Genomic DNA, 22,273 nt, shown 5'->3' on the forward strand with positions numbered 1-22,273 from the left:
CAGACATCCTCACACAGGCATATATGCAAGCAAAACACCAATGGACAGAAAGTACATAAAAAAATAAAAGAAAAAATTAAAAGAAAAAAATTAAATAAAATTTGCAAAAGAAGAAAGAAAGAAAGAAAGAAAGAAAGAAAGAAGGAAGAAAAGAAAGAAAGAAAGAAAGCCACCGATATTGGTTTTCAGATCTGCTTAAAGAGTGTAGCAAGGAAAGAATCCTGCAGAAAAATCCTTCCTCCCAAGTCCCATTCTAAATTGGAAGTGTAAAGGGTTATGGCTGCCAGGAGAAGACTCACAACCCAGCAAGGCAAGCTTTTCCATCTTTTCCCATCTGGATGGAAGGATAAATTCATCCTTGCCGATGCTCCTACCCACCTCACCACCCTCTCCAGTAACACCATGAGAACTGATTAGCAAAAATAATTGGAAAAAAAATCTGTGGAAAGAAGTATGGGCTCCAGCTGTGTCCACACCTCACAGGGACACACACACAGAGACACAGACACACACACACACACACACACAGACACACACACAGACACACACACACACACACTATCAAGGGGCCAAGCAGGAAGAATGTGCTCTGAGCCACACTAGCTGGCAGTTTCCAGTCTCTGTGGGACAAAGAGGGAGAGCACTGCCCTTACCTCGGTTTTCCCTCACAGCCAACACGCTGGGATCCTGTTGGGGAAAAGGAAGAGGGAGAGAGTCAGACAGAGCCCACGCCCGCCCATTTTTATCGCAGTTGGAAGGGCTTTTCACAGCTGTGCTCATCTGGGCCAGGCAGGGTTGAAATGTGAGGAGCAGAGAGTCCCTGGGGAGCGGGAGGGCGGGTTGGTCCACACAGTGAACAGAGGAAGCAGATTAAAAAATAATAATAATAATCCTGCTGACCTCAAGGAAAGAGTCCCAAGGCTGGGATACTACAGGGCCTGTAGTGCTAGCAAGCCTTTACAGCCCACCAGCCCCTGTGGAACCCCTCCACTTGGCATTTCTGCCCCCTGACTTGGTTTTGCACCCTCATGGATAAGCAAATTGTCAGGCAAATCCTTGGTGACTAAATAAAGCCTTTCTTGGCTCATGTGGCTATTCCCATGAGACTGACGCTAGACCACCCCCTATGCTTAAGGAGGGGGCACATGCTTCACATCCATTTCCCAGGGGCTCTTGTGTCTGAACTGCTAACACATAAATGATGGCAAAGAACCTTATTTGTTTGTTTGTTTTGAGACAGGATCTCACTATGTAACCCAAACTGTTCTGGAACTCACTGTGTAGATCAGACTGGCCTCAAACGCACAGAGATCCACCTGTTTCTACTTCTCAAATGCTAAGATTGAAGGCGTAGGCCACCACGCCCTGCTAGAAGAGCATTTTAGTAAATGAATACCAAGTTACTTGGTAATCAGAAACTCAGTTACCTGTGAACATCCCTGTCCCTGTCTCACGCTAACGCCTGGGACCCTTTACCTTCTGGATTTTTGGCTGCATGCGTGAGGGGCAGGGAGGCAGCTGGTTGAGGGCGCTGGTGATCTCAGGAGTCTCCACGGCGGCCAGGGCATTGCAGATGGCCTTAACAGACTGGACTACCCTGTCCGCCTTCAGTGGGAAATCCCCCTGCGGGAGGCCATACAATAAAACACGTGATTCAGTTCCATGCCTCCCCATGACCCAGTCTTAAAGGGTGTGCAGGGGCTAATGACTCTAAGGAGGAATTCCACAAACCATACTTTATTTTCCAGTATTCAGTCTCTTTCTTTGAGTGGGCCAGCCACATCCACACTCCCTAGCCTGTCAGCGACACCACTAAAGCTTTTATTTCCAGTCAGAAGTGATGGCCTATTTCTGCTATACAAACACACACAGGTCTCCACCAGAGGCCTACAGTGTTAAATCAATTGGCAGGGAATAGCAAGGGGCTGAGGGAATCACTCTGAGGCCCCACTTACTCTCACACGACTTCTTAACTCGCCACAGGATGGCCAATGCCGTAGACTCGCCACATTCTTCCCTCCCCTCCACACTGGGTATTTTCTCAGCTGAAATCCCCGCCTCTGTCTGACTTTGACTACTAATGTCAACTCAAATTAGGGACCAGGACACCTACTCCTTCACAAAGCTTTCCCCTCCCAACATCCACAGTCATCCTCTATCGAATAGCGGAACCTTCCATTTCCCTAACCACGCCAGCTCCCCAAGGCCAAAGTAAGTCTTACACTCTGCACCGCAGCTCTACCCACCCCCTAAACTAACACAGAGCACTGTAAAGTGGTCTAAGATCTCAGTGCCTGTGTTATTGTAGAGGCTGCTCAGAGTGGATTCTAACAGTGGGTGGAGGGTGAATTAGACACACTACCCCAGAGAGAAGAATCCAAGACAAAACCCAACTGAGGAGGCGGGCTTGATATTTTGCTGTGTTTATAGGATCTCACTATAGCTCTGGTTGGCCAGGAACTCAGAGAGATCTGCTTGCTTCTGCCTCCCAAGTGCTGGGACTAAAGTCCTGTGCCACTATGCCTGGTAGGGGATTTGAATTTTGAAGACCACTTCCAAAACTTTGCTTTAGCTTCATGCTATTTGTGTAAGTGGCTCTGAGGCCTGCAGCCTGTGCAGGTCCAGGAGGGAAAGGATCAAGCCTTGGGACTTGCTGCTTCCCTGAAGGTGTGAAGCCTGCAGGCTCAACAGAGTCTCTTCAGAGGGTATCCCTGGGCATTTTTCACAGAACAACAACAACAACAACAAAAAGCCTGGGACCACACTCTTTTTTTTTTGTTTTGTTTTTGTTTTTCGAGATAGGGTTTCTCAGTAGCTTTGGAGCCTGTCCTGGAGCTAGCTCTTGTAGACCAGGCTGGCCTCGAACTCACAGAGATCCGCCTGCCTCTGCCTCCCGAGTGCTGGGATTAAAGGCGCGCGCAATCACCTTCTGGCTTGGGACCACACCCTTAGTTCAGAGGTGCTCTACTCCAGAGACAGCCTTCAGAGTCCACCTCTTGACTGTCACAGAGGGACAGAACACCTGCTGACACTCTTGCCAGCTGCCCCCCAGCCAGGGGGTGTTTCACTTGCCCAGAACTAGGGGCTGAAAAGAAGGCGTCACTGACAGACTGTCATTGGGTTGCAGGAAACCAGGGAAGAAGGGAACTTGCAGTAGCTCCTCTCTTCAGCCCCAGGGTGTGGACTCACGTCAGCCAGCAGGAAGGCATCCACCTCGTTGTGGTAAGTGTCAAACAGAAGACTCAAGGCCTGCCTGGGGGAATGGGGTGAGAAAAATCACAGGCCAGATCACAAAAAAGTGGCTGCCCCAGAGGCCCACATTTTCCCTTCTATCTCCTGACTCTGATGTGGTGAAGGAGTCCCCACTCTTCCTGTGCCCCCAAGAGGACGGAAAAGGGATCTTTTCCACTTTGCTACCTCTCACCTAGAAAGGGACAGGAAAAGCGCTAGCGTGGTGGTCCCCAACCTGTGGGGTCTCAGATCAGAAACTTACATGACAATCCCTAACAGCAGCAAAAGTAGTTATGAAATGGCAGGAGTGTAATTGTATTTACGATGTGCTGTGGGGGGCGGGGGTCAGCACACTGTGAGGAGCTGTATTAAAGGGCCGCAGCATCAGGAAGGTTGAGAACCACCGCTCGGAGAGAGGGGAGGAAGAGTGGGCTAAGGACATTCCTAGCAAGTTTCTTGGGCCAAAGTCCCAGACGCTTACGGAATTCTATGATGCCAGCAGGAAACCAGGCAAGTACATCTGCACCATTTCTTCACCGATCCTGCTGAAACTACACCAGGTAGTCCCCACGCTCACCTGCTGATGGTCTGCTTGACTGGCCTCTCCTGGAGATGGATGAGGTAGTTCAAGGTGGAAGGGCTCTGATCATCGTTCACCTGAGGAGTGAGCAGTGTCCTGGTCAGGCAGGTGCAAGGCCTTTTTCCCAACCTAGCCTGCCTGCCTCACTCGCACCTGATGTCCTGTATCCTGTGTCCACTCTCCCTCCCCAGGTATGCACAGTCGTCGGCCATTTCCAGCACATACCGTCCGGGCCAGGTCACTCCGTATGGCCTTCTGCTCCATCAGCTGCAGTCGGATGTTGATGTCAAACTTGCGGCAATACTGGATATATTCATGGCTGCCCAAGGCATGCTTACTGGTGGTGTAGGGAGACAAGAACATTAGTGCCTGGGGACTCAGTGGGAGGAGAGACACATACTTTAGCCTGGGGAGAGACAACTAGGAAGGAAGGGAGGGAGAATGGAAGAGAGAGAGGAAGGGGAAAGGGGCTGTGTTGTAGGGCTTCTCCTTTACTCCTGCAAATGTCATGGTAAAGCATGGGGAAAGGCATGGGGTTTATCTGAATAAAAGCCGCCCATGACACTTAACCCATGAGCTACCCAAATAATGACTCACGGTTCATTCTCAGGACAGGAACCACTATAGAGTTGGGTTACAGAGCGGGGCTTGTTAGGGGGCAGCTCTTTAAATCCTATTTTCTTGACTTTGATAACCGGAGGGAAATGGTCTATGACACAAACTCTGACGTTCAGTCTTCTTTGTGTGTTACCTACCAGGGTGCTGAGGACAAACGGGGCAATCCCACCAGAATTCCAGAACCGTTATCCTGAAGCGGGTCCCGCTTCTCCCCTCCCTCCACACCCTGCCAGACTGTGAATCCTCTGTAAGTCTTTGTAGTTGCTAAAAGATAGGTGCAGTTCTAGATGCTCAGCACCCACACAGTAGACTCGTGGTTCAGAAGAGGCAGCTTGCTGAGTTCCTCTACCACCCAACCTCTTCCTCTCCCCCAAATCACACCTTAATCAGAAAGGAAACCCACAAGAAAGGGCTGAACAAGCCCCACTTGAGGCCATTGCTGCAGGCCGGGCCAAGCAATAGCATCTGGGGAACAGAAGGCGGAAACGGCCTTCCTTCCTCTGCAGAGATGGGAATCTGAGCTAGAATGGAGAGGAATGGAGGGGAGCGAAAGGGAAGAGGGGTGCAGAAACCTCTGGAAGTACAGGGCTACAGGCCAAACAAAACCAGCCCTAGACTTTGAGGTTTTCCACATCCTGGGGGGACCAGACCTGCAAAATGTGCTCCGATCAGCTAAGATTAAAGTAAAACTGAACCATGGCCATGGGGAGGCTGGACCGCCAGGCAGGCCCACAGGAGGGTCTGTGAGGTAGGAAGACTGAGTGCAGTGGTGGAGAGAGGGGGAGGGAGGCTGCAGGAAACCGAACCTCCCCTAGGACTGTCTCAAGGTTCTTATCACAGAGCTGCCTGCATCCTGGAGCAACACTCCCCTTCAGTATCGGCCCTTCCAGGGAGGCCAGGGAAACAATCCTCAGGGCTTCTTGGGAACTAGCCATTTTCTGGTCCTTTCCACCCGGGAACCAGCACTAGGCTTTTATACAGGGTGGACGGGTAGAGTCAAGGTGTCATGTCCCCAGTGACTTCCTTCAACTTGTCGGTGAAAGGGCTTCAGCTGTGCACACACGTCGGAGGAGGAGTGGGGGACACGACCAAGGACCATGACCTGGTCCCAGCTCATTGGGAACACTTCACTTGACATCTCCCAGGACCTCTGCACTTGGGGCTCCAGTATGGGGAGTCTGCAGGGAAAATGTCACATCTGTGTTCTTCAGAGCCCCGGGAATCCTCGAATCCTCTTCTGGGGCTGGGCCCTGGCCGCTGGTATCCACTGACTATTTATCAGGTCCTTCTCACACTAACCCTCATCCTGTCTGTGTGTATGTGTGTGTGTGTGTGTGTGTGTGTGTGTGTGTGTGTGTAGGTCTGTGTTTGTGGTGGGGCAGGTGTGCACGTATGCTGCACAGATGGAACCCAGGTGTGTGTGTGTGTGTGTGTGTGTGTGTGTGTATGCTGCACAGATGGATCCCAGGTGTGTGTGTGTGTGTGTGTGTGTGTGTAGGTCTGTGTTTGTGGTGGGGCAGGTGTGCACGTATGCTGCACAGATGGAACCCAGGTGTGTATGTGTGTGTGTGTGTGTGTGTGTGTGTGTATGCTGCACAGATGGATCCCAGGGCTTCACCTCTACCACCAGTGAACTACACCCCCAACCTAAAACATGGCCACTCTTTACAGAAGACACTGAGAAGCTGGCTTCACAACTGGTCAGTGGAAAACCAGAATTTAGTATAAATAGTGTTCCCTGGGGTCTGATGTCTGATTTACCCACCACAGTCCTGTTCCCTCCGAGCAATGATAAGCTGCACAGGGCTAGAGTTTCCAGGATACCCTGTATCTAGGACCCCTCCCTGTTCATGTAGGAAGGCCAGGACACAATGAACACAATGTGGAATACGGTTGAGGGTTCCTAGGAACTGTATCAGGGTGGGCCTGCTTCTTTTTTCTCAGCTTCTAAATGAGGATGCAGAGGCCAGAGAGGACCTACTATCCCCAGTGCTGAAGAAATCACAATTAAGAAATGAATATTTAGCCGGGCGGTGGTGGCACATCCCATCCCAGCACTTGGGAGGCAGAAACAGGGGGATCTCTGTGAGTTCGAGGCCAGGCTGGTCTACAAGAGCTAGTTCCAGGACAGGCTCCAAAGCTACAGAGAAACCCTGTCTCAAAAAACAAAAAAGAAAAAGAAAAAGAAGAAAAGAAACGAATATTTTTTTTAAAAAAATGAATCTTGAGTCCTATCAATCTGGAGGGAAAATACACAGCTCCACAAAGCTCCACAGTTCACAGAAAGTGCTAACGTGAGGGATACAGGCCTTGTCTTTCTCTCCCCCCAAGTTCTGCTTCCCCCTCTAAGGGGGCCACAGATGGTGCAGTAGCCACACAAGAGCTTGGATGGAGGAAAGCAGATCTCCTGGTGTTTGCTGCCACATGCTACCCCTGGGAGTGGGAGCCCTGACTACCCCACCCCAGTTTTCCACAGTCCAGGGTAGTGCAGAGGGCTTCTCTTAGCTGATCCCACATCACACTTTCCAGAGAAGCTGCCTTCTGCAGAGGGCACTGGCTGGAGGGAGCTGGAAGCCAGCCTAGGAAGAGGCTAACCAGCTGCACAGGCCAGTGGAAACAAAGGCATGTTGGCAAGGGAAAGCCAGCAAGAGCCACTGTAATTTCTCCCTTTGATTCTCTAAGGGTATTTCTGCCCAGTAGTTGTGTGTCCTCTAGAGTAGGAAAGCAACCTGCCACTGCCCCTCCACAAACAACACACATCTCTCAGCAACCAGAAGCCTGCACACAGATACGACCTCATCTTTGCTTAACCCCAGCTCCAAGCTCTTTCCACAGCAGATTTGGCTCGGGCTCCAGCCAACCCAGCTGGAAGATGGAGCTCAGAGGGAAAATGCGACGTGGCTGAGATTGTGCCCAGAAAGCAGAAGTCCTGGCTGCAGGGTTAGGGAAGAGCAGCAGCAAATGCTGAACCTAGTGCAGGTGTCTAGGAGCCTCCCTCGTTCTCCTAGCCAGAAGGCAGGTGTCACCTCTGTCGCATGTCCCTTAATCCACTCACTCACTTTTGCAGGAATTCTTCCAGTCCGCAGGGCTTGAGCACAAAGTCACCCACGTCCACTTCCCTCAGTTCATCATGGGTGTAGCAGAGGGTCTGGTAGATGAGCAAGTCCACAGTGGAGGAACCTGTAAGCAGCAAGGTGGAAGAGCAAGGGCAGTGACATTGGGCAGGTCGGGCAGAGCCTCCCAACTTTGACCCTTTATCACCAGCTATTCCATCTGTAGTGTCTCCACCAATAGCCAGATAAGACAGACAAACAAACAGCCTGGGGTTGGGGAAAGTTACTGCCCGCCCCCTGCCCCTCATTCAGGCTACAGAGTGAGTGAGGTGAGAATCAAAGCTAAAGGACTCCCCAGGCCAAAACCCAGTTTTTGTGGGACAAAGGTCTGTACCCTGTCAATTGCATTTTAATAAAATGCTGATTGGCTAGTAGCCAGGCAGGGAGTATAGGCGGGGCAACCAGGCAGGAAGTAGAGGTGGGGCAAGGAGAACAGGAGAATTCTGAGAACAGGAAAGACTCAGTCTGCAGTCGTCACCCAGACACAGAGGATGCAAGATGCGACTGCCTCACCAAAAAAGGTACCAAGCCACGTGGCTAACACAGGCAAGAATAATGGGTTAATGTAAGATGTAAGAATTAATTAAGAAGCCTGAGCTACTAGGCCAACCAGTTTATGATTAATGTAGATCTCTGTGTGTTTATTTGGGACTAAATGGCTGTGGGGCCTGGTGGGACAAAAATCTCTTTCAATAAATGGTGCCCAATGTGTGGACAACTGCATCCACAGAAAACCTGAGAGAGCGTGAGAAGTAATTCTAGACACAAAATAACAGCGTTAAACATGGCTTCTTGGTAGCAGCAATTTCTTGAGTTTGCTCTCTTTGCTAGAGGCGAGTACATCTCATTTAAGAGAGGCTTCCTGACTCAGCTTTAGCTGCGAAACTTCGCAACTCTTTTAAGAGGCCCTGCCACCAAACACTTAAATGGTGTTTATGAATTGCTGACAGCATGCTTCTTGGTGGTGTCAAGAACCTTGAAATGCCATAGAGTTGGTGCAATAAACATGGCTCCAACCAGTACCTCTGCCATGAAGCTAGAAAACGGCTAAGGAATGGGCTGGATCCAACCGTCAAAGCTATGGCTTTAATTCTAGTCATATCGCTTAGCAAATTAAAGACTCATGTGGTCAGAAAAAGATATACACAATAGAGTCAAAGATGAAGAAAACCTCTAAATGGTTTACTGTGTGTTTAAAAATATATGTAGGCTTGGGAGAAAGGGAAAAAAAAAGAGAATAAAGTCCTTAAAAGAAAAAAGAAAAAAAAGAGAATAGTTGGGTGTGGTAGCACACACCTTTAATCCCAAACCTTGGGGGGCAGAGGCAGGCAGATCTCTGTGATGTCAACGACAGCCTGGTCTTCAGAGTGAGTTCCAGGACAGCCAAAGATACACAGAGAAATCCTGTCTCAAAAAGCCAAAAATTAAAAATAAAAATAACAGAAATAGAGTTTAAAATAAAGCCACGTAAAGATGAAAAATCCAGAGATTCTGGATACAGTATATTATTGTGTTGTCTTTGAACTGTATGACTGCTAAGGAAGGATTAAAAACTGCTAAAAGACATTTGATTATAAATGCTGCTGGATTAAGCCAACATATATATTTTGAAAATGCCTTGATTTCAAAATTTAAGTTAAAAGGTATGTTACTTTGGAGAAGAGGTTTTGCTTTTGTTTCCACAGGAAATGAGAAACTGTGGATTCATTCTGGGCTAAGAAAAATCAGATTTGATCAAGGAAGACCACCCTGAGGAATCTCCAATAGGAGCAGATGGCCCAGTTGATCCAACATTTCAGAGGACCTCTGTTGGAGTTTCCTCTGAGTTCTGCATCCAGAACAGTTTCAGGACTGCTGGCTGAGATGATCAAGCCTCACAGAATATTCCAGTCAGGACTTGACCATAATTCTAAATTTTCTTTAGGTCCCCATAAGATTATCAGTGCCCCTAATTGGCAGAAAGTAGTCTGGAAAACTACACCCGCATTCCAAATGGATTATGGATGTTTTTCTTTGTTTAGAATGTTGGTTACAAGTTGTTATGGATAATGGTCAGGAGAAAAGCTAAACAAAGGAGATTTGATTCAGAGTTCTTGTTTAAAAAAAAAGAGGGGGGTGCTGTGGGACAATGGTTTGTACCCTGTTACTTGTATTTTAAATAAATGTTGATTGGCCAATAACCAGGCAGGAAGTATAGGCGGGGCAAGGAGAACAGAAGAATCCTGGGAACAGGAAAGAGTCAGTCTGCAGTCATCACCCAGACACAGAGGACACAAGATGTGACTGTATCGCCGCAAAAGGTATCAAGCCACCTGGCTAACACAGACAAGAATAATGGGCTAATATAAGTTATAAAAGTTAATAAGAAGCCTGAGATACTAGGGCAATCAGTTTATAATTAATGTAGATCTCCGTGTGATGACCTGGTGGGACAGAAATCTCTGTCAACACCCAGCTCTCCCACCTCACCTCCAGGGACACTCATATATCCCCAACAAACTTACAGTTGCAGGTAAAAGTGAGCGGCTCCCGAAGACTCTCACACAACACAGTCACCTTCAGGTTGACCTCATCCCCAAGATGCTCTGGACTCGGGGTGACAGCACTCCAGACATATCCAGTTAGGGAATAGTCCTGGATATCAGAGCCTGTCCGAAGGCTGTATAGGAAGAAAAGAAGGACTCTTGCTGTGTCTTCAAAGAATCCCGATGAGGGCCCCTCTGACCCTAAGGCACAAGGGCTTTCCTGTCTCTACTGGGCTCGCCCCCTCCTCCGTGGGCCAGGCTGGGGCAGGGGGGAGGCAGCCCTGGGAAGCTGTACTTTTACCATCTCACTACAGTTGTGAAACAATCCCCACAGTATTGGAATGGTAGCAAGAACTCCCAGAGGAGTTTCCCATACTAAGTTTAACAGAATTTAACCAATAAATAGTTAGAAATCCATTTCCTCTCTCTTCAGTACAAGAGAAGTCTTTTCTTCACTGAGAGGTGTGTTTACTCCTAAGGACAGCTGAGTATCAGAACCTGAAGTGAGGTGATAATTAGTTAGGCTGAATTTTACTAAAAATGTGCAAAATTCTAATTCTTTTCTTTGGAGACAGAGTTTCACTACATAGCTTTAGCTGGCCTGGAACTTGTTACGTGGTGCAGGCTGGATCATAGAGATCTGCCTGCCTCTGCTTCCCAAGTGCGGGGATTAAGGGCGTGTACCACTATACCTAGCAAACTTCTAAGGTTTCATAAAAACCTGCAGACATTTGCTGGAGGAGAGTTCCCACTCTGTGGAATTTTATTTATTGTAGCGCTTCCTCCCCTCTAAAAGAACAGGTAGCCTCCTCCAGAGACTCAGAATCCTCCAATCACTCACTCGCACACGTACACACCATACACACCTCCCTCTACCCCCCCATCCCATCCTTCAACTCTTACATATCAAGTACACCCACACATGAACACACATACACACATACACACCCCCTTCTTTCCCCCACCCCATCCTTCAACTCTTACATATCAAGTACACCCACACATGAACACACATACACACCCCCTTCTTTCCCCCACCCCATCCTTCAACTCTTACATATCCAGCATGTGGCAAAACGCAGCAACTTCCTCGTCTCTCTCCTCCGAGACCTCAAACAGTTCGTGGCCATTGGCGATGGTGTGGGGCCGGGAGCCCACCTTTAAGGGAAGAGCAACTGACAGTGTTTTTTCTCTCACAGCACCCCTTCTTTGCATGGCCTCCCAGATGTAAAGACAGTCCGTGTATAAGGACTTTTGACTTAACGTTGTAAGGAATCTAGAAGTACATCATCTGCCAACCTAGGACACCAAAGACTAAACTGAAAAAGGAGCCAAAGCCTGGGATGCACATAAACGCTGGGCAGTGGACAAGAGTGGCCACATCTGCTCTGCAAGGCGGACATGTCTGACCAGTCCAGTGTGGCCGATCAGGCAGTGTGTAACACAGTGCTAATGGTCACCAGTGGGCAAGGTCTTCCGGGGAAGGCTCTAGAGACATATGGGTAAGCTGAACTAGGCCAGGCAGGTGTTCAGCCAAATGGTCCCCAGTGAGGCCTGGACTTACACAAAAGCCTCAACATCCAAGGCCCCGGACACCAGACTCAAAGACTGAGTCCTTCAGGAGTGGGTATGATTCAGACGCATGTGCCTTCTCAGAAAGAAGACACATGTCTCAAAGCAGGATCTTTGCTGGAGAGGACCTGGCTGGACTCCTGTAGGCTTTGCTGGTTCTAAGCAGCTAGGGATCCAGGCAGCCTGTTCGGACTGGTCCCATTTCCTCTCCCAGAACATACATGTGGCGCTGAGATCCTTAAGCCAGGTCCCATACCATTTCCCATCCCAGGGGTGCTCTCAAACACTCAGGAAGCCCTCCAATGAGCCACAGACAGGAACAGATAAGGAGAAAGCTGCTACTGACAAGCCTCACAGGCCTGCCTGGGGCAGCCACCCAGGAATGGCACTTTGGCTCCATGGAGTTCCAGGCTGCATCCGGGAAAGACAGCAGGCTCTAACAGCTGCATCGGGGAGGAAAGGGGGTGTCCAGGGCTGTGGTTTGTGTGTGCCACCTCACCTCTCTTCACCCCCTCAGCTGTTCTCATGCACTCCCTGTCCCTCAGGGCAGAAGGTAGCAACCCAGCTCCTCACTGAATACTCTGACTGCTTCCTCAAGTGTCCCTCCCTCCGGTCAGTCATGCTCCCCTGGGGGTGTGTAGAGTGGGGGTGGTAGCACATAAAGGGGAAGGCAGCAGTGGGGGCAGTTGGCATGTGAGGCCCTGGCTTTGCCAAGCGTCTGCCTGTGTCCCAGTCCAAACAATAGTACCACTGTCAGCAATTAACCTATGCGAGAGAGTCAGAGAGAGAAAGAAGAGGCAAGAGAGGGAGAGGGAGAAAACAGAATGGCCACTGAAGGCCATTTCATGCCCTTTCTGTACCACTCCCTGGCACTGTAAGAAAACAAAAGGCACTTACGTTTGCCCGGCTGGCAGGCCCTGGTGGCATCACTCGATGCTGGCCTGAGGAGTCTGCCAGGCAGAGGCTGGTAGCGGGGGTATCAGGCTGGCATTTGGAGCCAGCCATTTCCAGAGATGGCTCAGTGGGCCTGGGATAAGAAGGATCCTTCCGGCGAAGGCGGGGTGGGGGTATAGGCACAGAGCTCAAGGGGCTCCCCCTCCCAGCAGGTTGAGCCCTCACCCCAACCTGAGGTGGGAAGGACCACTGCCGCGTTGCCTCCCCCACTCCAGAACTGGCAAGAGCTTTTTGCTTTGCCCTTGCTTCTTCAAGGAGACTCCGAACCAGATCAGGCTCCATGTCGGTACTCCGATGATGCATGATGAGGGAGGGAAGACAGGGGTGACCACCTACCCCAGGCTGCCTGCCTCTGTGAGCAGGCCGGGCTCTGTGTGAGGAACTGAGCTAAGGACATGACTCTCCCCATCCCTATAAATAGCAGGAGCAGCCCCACCTCCGAGATGAGCCTTTAAAAAGCCTGAACTCTGGTGCTGCAGCTCACCCTGACTAGGCTTTGAGGGGCTCGCTCTGCAAACGCAGAGGAAGGAAGGACTGTGTAGCTATGCAGAGCTGGAAGTAATCCCTAAGCTGGACACGAGGTGGGAAAGCCCCAGCGCACTAAGACAATGAATGGTAAGGAGGGAGGAGGGCGGAATGAGGGGGCATAGGCAGCCACAGAAGTCTGCAGCTATGAAGCAGCCTCCTGACTCATGGAGCAATGTGTCCAGAAGTCAGGGGTAAAAGCAAGGTGGCCTTCAGGTCCCACCTTCGGCAATACTCCTGACACTCTATGGACCGAAACCTTATCAAGGGTGCTGTAGAAGCCAGCTGGGATGAAGAGTAGACTTTACACTTTATAATGTATACTAATAAGCCAAAGCATTACTATTATACTGCTGGGCCTTTTTCTAGATATTTTCAGGGGAGGAAAATGACTAAAAGTAAACACCCCCATAGTGCAACTGTACTTAACGCCACTGAACTACACGCCTTTAAATGGCGGAAGGTGAACGTTGCGTCACAATCAAAAGCAGCGAGGAAGGTGAGAGGGAGAAAGACCCCTCTTTGAAACAAGACCAGGGTCTAATACCAGCTCTGCCATTTCTTGCTGTGTGACTTTGGAGCACTGGACAGGATTGATGTAGAGATCTGGATAGGGTATTCTGTGAGCACAGAACCAACAGCTAACACTACGGACGACCATCAGGGCCGTACAGTTGCTATGCAGCATTGGCCGCAGGAGTAAGAAGCAGCTCAAGTCCCACCCCCACCATTCAGCCACAGAGTCAGTCAGTCAGTCCTTACATCATGAAGGAAGTACCTAGTAACAGCCAGGATACCAAAACACCTGCCCCCAGATGGGCTGTTTTGACCAAGACACTGAAACTTAGCCTAAGAAAGGAGTCAGACCCTTCCTGGTGTTCTTGGCCCAACCTCCCAACAAGAAAGTCTAGCTTGGCTCCCTCTCAACCCCCACAAGCACCCAAAGGTTCCAAAGGCAGAAGTAGAAGAGAGAAGTAAATGGGCCTGTGAGTGCTTGGTAGATCTGAATTTGGAATGGCAAAGAGAACGTAGTCCACGTTCTGAATGAACACACAGGAAGGTAGGTCCTCACCGGAGCAGCAGAAATCCGGCGGTTCTTGCCAGGTGTCGCATTTTTTCGGTTGGTATATCGGGAAGTATAGGTTCGGGGCGGCACCTGAGGGGGCATCGTCTTGCTCCGGGCCACGGGTTTTCCAGAGGTGTCTTTGTTGAAGTCCAGGGGCCCCCGGCCCTCCTTCCAGCCCCTGGTAGCATCCGACAACATCTCTGAGTCGTACGTTGACTTCAAGTTGAGCCTTGTGATTGCATCATTAATGCCATCATAGTCCACAGATCCCAGCACGTGTCGCTGTCCCCCACCATCAGGTAGCTCTTCCTCTTCTGGGTCCTGGGGCCCTAACAGTTTGTCAGGTGGCTGTTCCACCAGAGAAAAACTGTTGATGTCAGTGGGCTGAGCAATCTTGGAGGGTGAGGGGGACCCCTTTCTGGGAGGCAAGGGAGGGGCATCCCAGATGGAGACCCGAGGAGGCAGAGGAGGTGGGGATAGTTTCTTGCCTGAGCCACCTGTGTCACCTGATTCTGAGGACAAAGAGAGCCTTCCATCTGAGCCATCAAAAATATAGAGATAGTCTCCAGGCAGGGAGCCCTTGGGCCAGGGATCTGGGCCAGGCTGGGGATCTTGGGAGGTAGAGTTGGGGGGTTCTTCTTGTGGGGCAATGGAGTTGTAATTCAGGGTAGGGTCAGAGCCAGAAAGACCACGCAAGAGCTTGAGGTCTGTCCGCCTGCCTGCTGGCTTGCTGTAGAAGTCCAGAGTGGGCTCATCCCAGCTGATAAGAGAGGGCTCTGTGTTCTGCTTAGCCCTGCTCGCCTCCTTGTGATGTCGGAGCCGAGAAAGAGCATCGTACTCCATCTGCAGGGCTTCAGCCATAGCCAGTTCTTTGCGGCTGATGCCCACGGACTCCAGGGACTTCCAGTGTTCCCCATTGCCCTGAGTGGAAGACATGATGAGGTGCGGGCGCAAGAAACAATGAAGCCTCCTACTTCCTGCCAGTGTCAGGCCTGTATGGCTGGTACATGTTGTCTTGGGACCTGCAGGCAAGGGGTAAAAATGTAATTTAGTTACAAAGCAAGACTTATCAGTACTCTGATACTGTGACAACAGGGTGACATCATCTAGGCCAGGACCCATTTCCTCAGTGCCCGCAACAGAAGCAAAGAACAGAGAGACAGAGAAAAGAAAGAGACACCAGGACAACTTTAGTATCTCTATCCAGCCGTCATTCCGTGCATGTCTCCATCTCTGGTCCTAATTCCTATCCTTACTTCCATCACAAATGCTTCAAGGAAAGAGAGAGGCACTTGACTTATTTAACAAGTATTTGTTTGTTGTTAGGGAAGGGTATGAATGCCATGGACACACATGAAGATCAGAGGACAACTTTCAGGAATCATTCAAAAGATGAAAAGAATCATTTCATCAGCCAAGAGTGAAAGTGGGAAGCAGGGTCTCCTGAGGGAAAGAGGACAGCTGTCTAGGGGTGGAACGCAATGGCAAAGTGTCTGTCCAGTAGTCCTAGATTCCATTCCCAGCACGGCCTAAATGTTTTTCAAAAACTACTGGTAGCTGGGGGCAGTGAGATGGCTTAGAAATAAAAGCACTTTCAGCACAATCCTGCTGAGCTGGGTTTGATCACCAGAACTCACCACGGAAAGCGAGAACCAAGTACTGAAAGTTGTCCTCTGACTTCCACGCCTAGCACACCCACTCACACATATTCCAATTACACGTGCACACAATAATAATAAGATTAAGTATCTTCTAATTAGAAGGCGAGGGGTTCTAGTGACAAGGCATAGTGGCAGACATTTACCAAGTAGGTGCGAAGCCCTAGGTTTGATCCCCAGTACCATACGGGAAAAATTAAATCAAGCATTGTGGCACGTGTTATAATCCAAGCGTTCAGGAGGGAAAGGCAGAAACCAGGAGCTTGTAGCCAGTCTGGGTGACGTGGGAGATGTTTCAAAACAAAAGTTAATGAAAAGGGGGCTGGAGAGATGACTCAGTGGTTAAGAGCATTGACTGCTCTTGGGGAGGACCCAGGTTCAGTTCTCACCACTCATATGGTGGTTCACAACCATTGGTAACTCCATTTCCAGGTAATCCGATGTCCTCTTCTGTCCTCCAAGGGCAGAAGACACATATGTCACATATATGGTGTATATGCACATATATACACCAGGCAAAACAGGCATACATACATACAACAAAAAGACATAAATCTAAAAGTTAAAATTAGCAAAGAAAAGCGGCCAGCTCTCCTTCACTCACACACAGCTAGTAGGAATGTAAAACGTCAGGGCCACCTTGGAAACTAGGCAGCCTCTGACAGAGGGAAACACATGTCTCCCTACGACTCACCTATCCACAGCTACAGAGCCTTGGACGCAGTCATTAAATACAGAGCTGAGGCTCTGACTCTCGGTAGGATGCTTGCCTAGCATGCACAGGTTCTGAGTTTGGTGCCCAGCATTACAAAGAAATAATCAGCTATTCAGCGCTGCAAGTAAATAATAGTAAGCCTCACGTAGTAAACATAGAAGCTTTGCTTATAATATCTCCAAACTAGAAATGACCCAAATGTCTATCAGCAGGTGAATAATTCTTTTGAAAATGTGCAACATCTGGGTAGGGACTGAGGCTCAGATAGTAAAGGGCTTATCTAGCGTATACAAAGCCCTGGGTTTGACCCCAGAAACACATAAAACCAGGTGTGGTGACGCACGCCTGTGATCCCAGCACTCAGGAGGTACACGCAAGATCAGAAGCTCAGGGTCCATCTTAGCTACATTGAGACTGCCAGGCAATGGTGACGGAAGACTTTAATCCCAGCACTCCAGAGGCAGAGGCAGGCAGATCTTTGGAGGACAACCTGGTCTACAGAGTGAGGTCCAGGACAGCCAGGGCTACACAGAAAAACCTTGCCTCGAAAGACACAAAACCAAAACAAAACAGTTCAAGGCCAGCCTGAGCTGCATAAGACCCTGTCTCAAAACAAAAAGTGATCCATCGACATATGTATGATTGAATGCTACTTAGCAATGATAACGAAAGAATTATTGACAAGTGTAAAATCACGGATGAGCCTCAGATTAACTCTGTGGAATAAAGCCTGCCAGACAAAGTGTATGAGTATGCATCGTTGCATTTATAGGACATTTCTGAAGATGCAAACTGAGCGACTGTGAGGAAAAACAGATGGATGCTGATCTGGGGAAGGAAAGGGAAGGATTGCCATGAGCCACACGGGAGCTTTGAGGAGCAACGAATGTGCTCATTATCTCTCTCTTTTTTTTTTTTTTTTTTTTTTTTACTTTTCTCCCCATCACTCCCTTTCTGCAGAGCTCACAGCCATGGCCCGTGCATGCTGGGCAAGCACTCTACCCCTGAGCTACGGCTCCAGCCCGTTCATTATCTTGCCAGTAGTGATGATTTCGCCAGTGTGTTCATATGCCCAACGTATGTTGTACACTTTAACTATATGCTGCTTACGACATGTCAATTAACCCCCAGAAAAATAGAAGTGTACAGCGCAGCTCTACTTAGCAGACTTTATAATTACTCAAAGTTCAACAACAGGTGAAACTCGGTGCCTGGGTATGGATCCACCAGAATATTGATCCTCAGCCCTTAGGAAGCCAGATAGGAAGTTCAGGTCAGATGTCTCTAGTGCCAAGAGCCTGCCACTTATTCCGGGGTTGGTACCTTCTGCTTCTGAAGTCATACATGAAAAGAGTTGGAGGCACTGACCTAATGCACACAATGACCAGGTTAGTGTGTCCTGTGGTCCTTAAGCTGTGTCTAAGAAGCACAGCGGGACTGTTCATAGCTACCAAAGCCCACACTCTCTCGATTGGTTCTGATTTCATTGGCCCGCAGTGGGGTAATGGTAGTTAATAAGAAAACACATAAAACAACATCCCAGGAGATCCTCTGTGTGCCTGTGGTTGGGGGTGTGAAAGCAGGCAGTTCTTCAGCAACATTGGGAAGTTCACGGTCTCACAAAAATATCATATATCATTCGATCTGTAGGACAGCTTCATGCAAGCAGTAACAAACCCATGTAGCATGTTATTTATTCCTCTCGATCCCAGAGTTGAAAACAACAGTAGAAAGGTTCTGATAGATCTTGTGTGTTTGTGTGTCTTTTTTTTTTTTAACCCCACCCGCATCTGTCTCTAACTCAGGCAGGCCAAAGACATAGCTGAAAATGACTTTGAACTCTTGATTTTCCTGCCTCTACCTCCCTAGTGCTGGAATTACAGGTGTGCCACCACATCTAGGTTAGTCTAGTCACAAGTGTGTGTGTGTGTGTGTGTGTGTGTGAGAGAGAGAGAGAGAGAGAGAGAGAGAGAGAGAGAGAGAGAGAGCAGGCTTTGTGCATGCTGTGAATATGCTCTACCACTAAGCCACATCACGAGCCCTTGAGTGCCAAGTCCCACTCAACTCGAAATAGGAGACAGGTTCACCTTCAGCTCAGGTGCCCTTCTAGGACCCTCTTGAATTTGGCAGACACAGGTCAGGACCCTGGCCAGAGTCGTGGTTGTCTGTGAGAGGTTGTGATTTCTACTGCACTTGGCAGGTCCCCAAAGACGGACTAGCCCAAAGTGCCTGTCTGCCCTTCACCTGCTGACCTCCCCACCCTTCCACAACTCTTTAAAAGTTACTTTTGACCCACAGGGCGGGGGTTGGGGGTGGGGACACTGACGTGACTTCCGGAACGGGGCAAGATAGACAGGCTTCGTTGTCCAGAGGTGGGATAACAGTACCCTAGTGTTTTTGCAGATACAAGACACTAGAAAAAAAGCTCAGTGTATATTACACTGTATTACAGAACTATGCCGCAGCCCAGCTTAAGATTTTTAATCCAGAAGGCGACTATATTTTCAGCCATGAGCTGAGACAAGCAGAGTGTTGAAATTTGCCTTAGCTGGGCACCACTGTGAGGTGGAAAACTAAGGCCATGGAAACAGCTCCCCAGCTTCCGCCTCTTCCCCCACTATCCCAACCACACTTGCACGCAGCCCCACTCTACCCCATCTGGTCTCCTACTGTGCACAACCGACTTCTCATGCCCCACCCACTTGGTCTTCTGCAGGATAATGTCCTTGGGTTTCAAGAGGTCCTCTCTCCTCTCCCCTAGCTTCAACCTCTTCCCCACTGGGTTTCACACTGGCGCATAAGCCAACTCTCCCCCCCCCAAAAAAAAAAAAAAACCCAAACCCTACAGCCCAGACTCCCTTGGCTTTAGCTTCTCTCAGCTCTTTCTTCCATTCTCAGCTAAGCTTCAAGGAAGAGTGGACAACACCCACAGCTCCCTTCCATGTCCTCTCACTGCCATGTGGGTCTGCCCCCACTAAAGTCACTCCCGAAATACCGCGGCTGCCCAACTCAGAGGGATTCCCATGTGTCCAGATATCACCTGTCCTGGTCCACTCGGCTCTCTAGACCATCTCCTTCTTCCCCTATCCTCTGCCTGTGACACTATTTCTATTTATTTATTTACTTATCTATTGTTGTGTGTGTGCATATGTGCATGCATGTGAGCACACATGCACATACGCACATGCCGCAGTGTGTGTGTGAGGGCCTGAGGGCAACTTCCAGGAGTTGGTTCTCCCCTCACCTTTGCGTGGGTTCTAGGCCTCAAACTTAGGCCACCAGGCTTGTACAGCAGGGACTTTACCGGCTGAGCCAGCTCTCAGGACTCACAATTTCCATATTCTCCACCTCCATCTTTGTCTTCCTCTCCCTTTACATAGTCTTCAACCATTGGCGTTGACTCGAACCTCCAGGCTCAGCCTGCTGTTCAATTCACAGTTTCATCTACTCCCGTTTCCTGTCTATACCGCCTCACGCTGTGTAACCCTCCTTCATTTTAGGTGATCACCTGTACCTCAAAACCCAAGCGGTCAAACCCAAACCACCATCTCCTCTCTTCCCTACGCCCTGCTCCCATTCCTAGCCCCCCCACTGAATGGCACTACCCAATTCCGAGCTAGAAGCCCTCCAGCCATCCTGAAAGCCCTTCTTCTCTTCATCTAAAGATCATCACCAAGGCCCCTCTTCATCCAAAGCTAATCCTCCCCTCTATCCTGTCACTGTCCTGGTTTGAGCCATTTCTTCTTTCTTCCTTCTCCTGGCTAGTACAACAGACTCCTAACAGCCTTCTAAGATCATTCCCCCTTCAAGGTGTCCTCCAGAAGCCAGGGGGGGGGGGACTCACACTTTAGAAAGTGTGATCTGGTGTCTCCCTCCCTGCTTAGAACCCCTCAATGGTTCTCTATTGGTCTCAGTTATAAGGCCTCTATTGTCCCATCTCCCTGTCTCTAGCCGTGCATCCCTGTATATTTACCATCTCCTGACTTGCTGTGGGCACATGCTTCTGGGCACATGCTTCTGGGCATGGCTTTCCCAATCCAGCTCCCTTGAGTGATTCTAATTTACCCTTCTGTGACTTTGCTCTGAGATTACATTTTTTAAAAGTTCTCTTTAGACTGGGCAGTGGTGGCGCTCGCCTTTAATTCCAGCACTCGAGAGGCAGAGGCAGGCAGATCTCTGTGAGTTCGAGGCCAGCCTGGTTTACAAGAGCTACTTCTGGTCCAAAGCTACAGAGAAACCCTATCTTGAAAAACAAAACAAAACAAAACAAAAATTGTATTAAGGGACTGGAGAGATGGTTCAGTGGTGAAAATCACTGGCTGCTCTTCCTGAGGACCGGGGTTCAGTTTCCAGCACCCACCCACAAGGCAGCTCATAACTGTCTGCAATTCCAGAATTCCAGTTCCAAGAAGATTTAACACCCTCTTCTGGCCTCCATGGGCAACAGGTACATGGTGTGCACATACATATGCAGGTAAAACACTGATAAATGCAAAAAATTTAAATTAAAAGATTCTATTCAGAATTACACTTAACTAGAAAAACTAAGTTTTAAAACTTGTAGGCTGGGTGGTAGTGGTTCATGCCTTTAATCTCAGCAGTTGGGAGGCAGAGGCAGGTGGGTCTCTAAGAGTTCAAGGCCAGCCTGGTCTACAGAATGAGTTCCAGAACAGCCAGGGATATACATAGAGAAGCTCTTTCTCAAAAAACCAAACAAACAAACAAACAAAAAAATTGTACTGGGCACTAGTACATATCTGTGATCTTAGGACTCAAAAAGTGGAGGCAGGAGGATCAGGCATTCAAAACCAGCCTCAGTTACATAATGACTTTGAAGCCAGCCTGAACTACATGAGACCCTGTCTCAAAACAAACTAAATAATCAAGAAAAGATTTTAAAAATCACACACACGTTACTCCCTCCCTCTACCACACCTCCACAGAGAATGGCTGTGAACTAGAGTGTAAGGACAGAACTTTCTAGCAGCAAGGATTCTGTAGACGTAGAACACAGACAGTGTCCTTTCCCAGGGTCTTTCCAATACAGATAGGGGGTGGGTTGGGGGCAATGGTAAGGCAGGGAGGTGCACAGACAGACAACAAAGCTATACAAAGCACCTTCTACTTCTGAGATTCTTAAGAGTCAGATGTGACTCCTGGTTCCCTAGAGTGAGATTTTCTAAAAATTCCGAGGTCATAGGAAAAGTCAAGGAGTAGCCCAAGCGGGCCCTACTCCTCAGGCCCTTCCTATTCTGAATTCAGACAGAAGATGAGTTACCTGTCTCTAACCACCCCTGGCTGTAGGCAAGGATGCCATGAGGCTGTCAACATGGAAGAAAGGAGACAGGACAGACAGTATCCCTGCCTCCTCCAAGGTGAAGTGAGGCTCAGAGAGCAGGGGAAAGGGCACAGGAAGCAGCAAGCACTCAGGAGTCAGTGTGAACTAAGAACACAGAATTACATTTTCCAGGCATGAGGACCAACTATTCAAGAAACAAGGGTCTCATATTCCCTGTTCTTTCCTTCCCCAGTGGAATTTCTTCTCTACTAGCCTTTGTTGGACAGAAGCATTGGAAACTGCTCTGGTCCATTGGTTCTAAAGAGTACTAGGAATTCTTTAAAAAAGCAAACAGGAGGCTGGAGAGATGGCTCAGTGGTTAAAGAGCACTGGCTGCTCTTCCAGAGAACCTGGGTTCAATTCCCAGCACCCACAGGG

General features: G+C 49.1%; 1 protein-coding gene across 6 annotated transcripts in view; it reads right to left on the minus strand.

Moving 5' to 3' along the window:
- The window catches only part of Pik3c2b (phosphatidylinositol-4-phosphate 3-kinase catalytic subunit type 2 beta), a 66,014-nt gene that overhangs the window by 32,047 nt on the left and 11,694 nt on the right, over positions 1–22,273 (minus strand). For 5 of the 6 annotated variants that reach the window (XM_048430743.3, XM_048430741.3, XM_048430742.3 and 2 more), the window contains 9 exons: positions 14,191–15,206; positions 11,125–11,225; positions 10,047–10,201; positions 7,489–7,609; positions 4,037–4,148; positions 3,809–3,888; positions 3,190–3,253; positions 1,477–1,623; positions 654–687 (listed from right to left, as the gene is read on the minus strand). In XM_048430743.3, the coding sequence (XP_048286700.3) occupies positions 654–687; positions 1,477–1,623; positions 3,190–3,253; positions 3,809–3,888; positions 4,037–4,148; positions 7,489–7,609; positions 10,047–10,201; positions 11,125–11,225; positions 14,191–15,120 (1,744 nt within the window). In that variant the 5' untranslated portion in view covers positions 15,121–15,206. Of the gene's footprint in view, positions 1–653; positions 688–1,476; positions 1,624–3,189; positions 3,254–3,808; positions 3,889–4,036; positions 4,149–7,488; positions 7,610–10,046; positions 10,202–11,124; positions 11,226–12,536; positions 14,159–14,190; positions 15,207–22,273 lie in introns of those variants that run through there. The other variant, XM_048430744.3, reaches the window with a different exon arrangement.

The sequence above is a fragment of the Myodes glareolus genome, chromosome 5 (genome assembly GCF_982192425.1).
Source record: "Myodes glareolus chromosome 5, mMyoGla1.1, whole genome shotgun sequence".
Classification (NCBI taxonomy): domain Eukaryota; kingdom Metazoa; phylum Chordata; class Mammalia; order Rodentia; family Cricetidae; genus Myodes; species Myodes glareolus.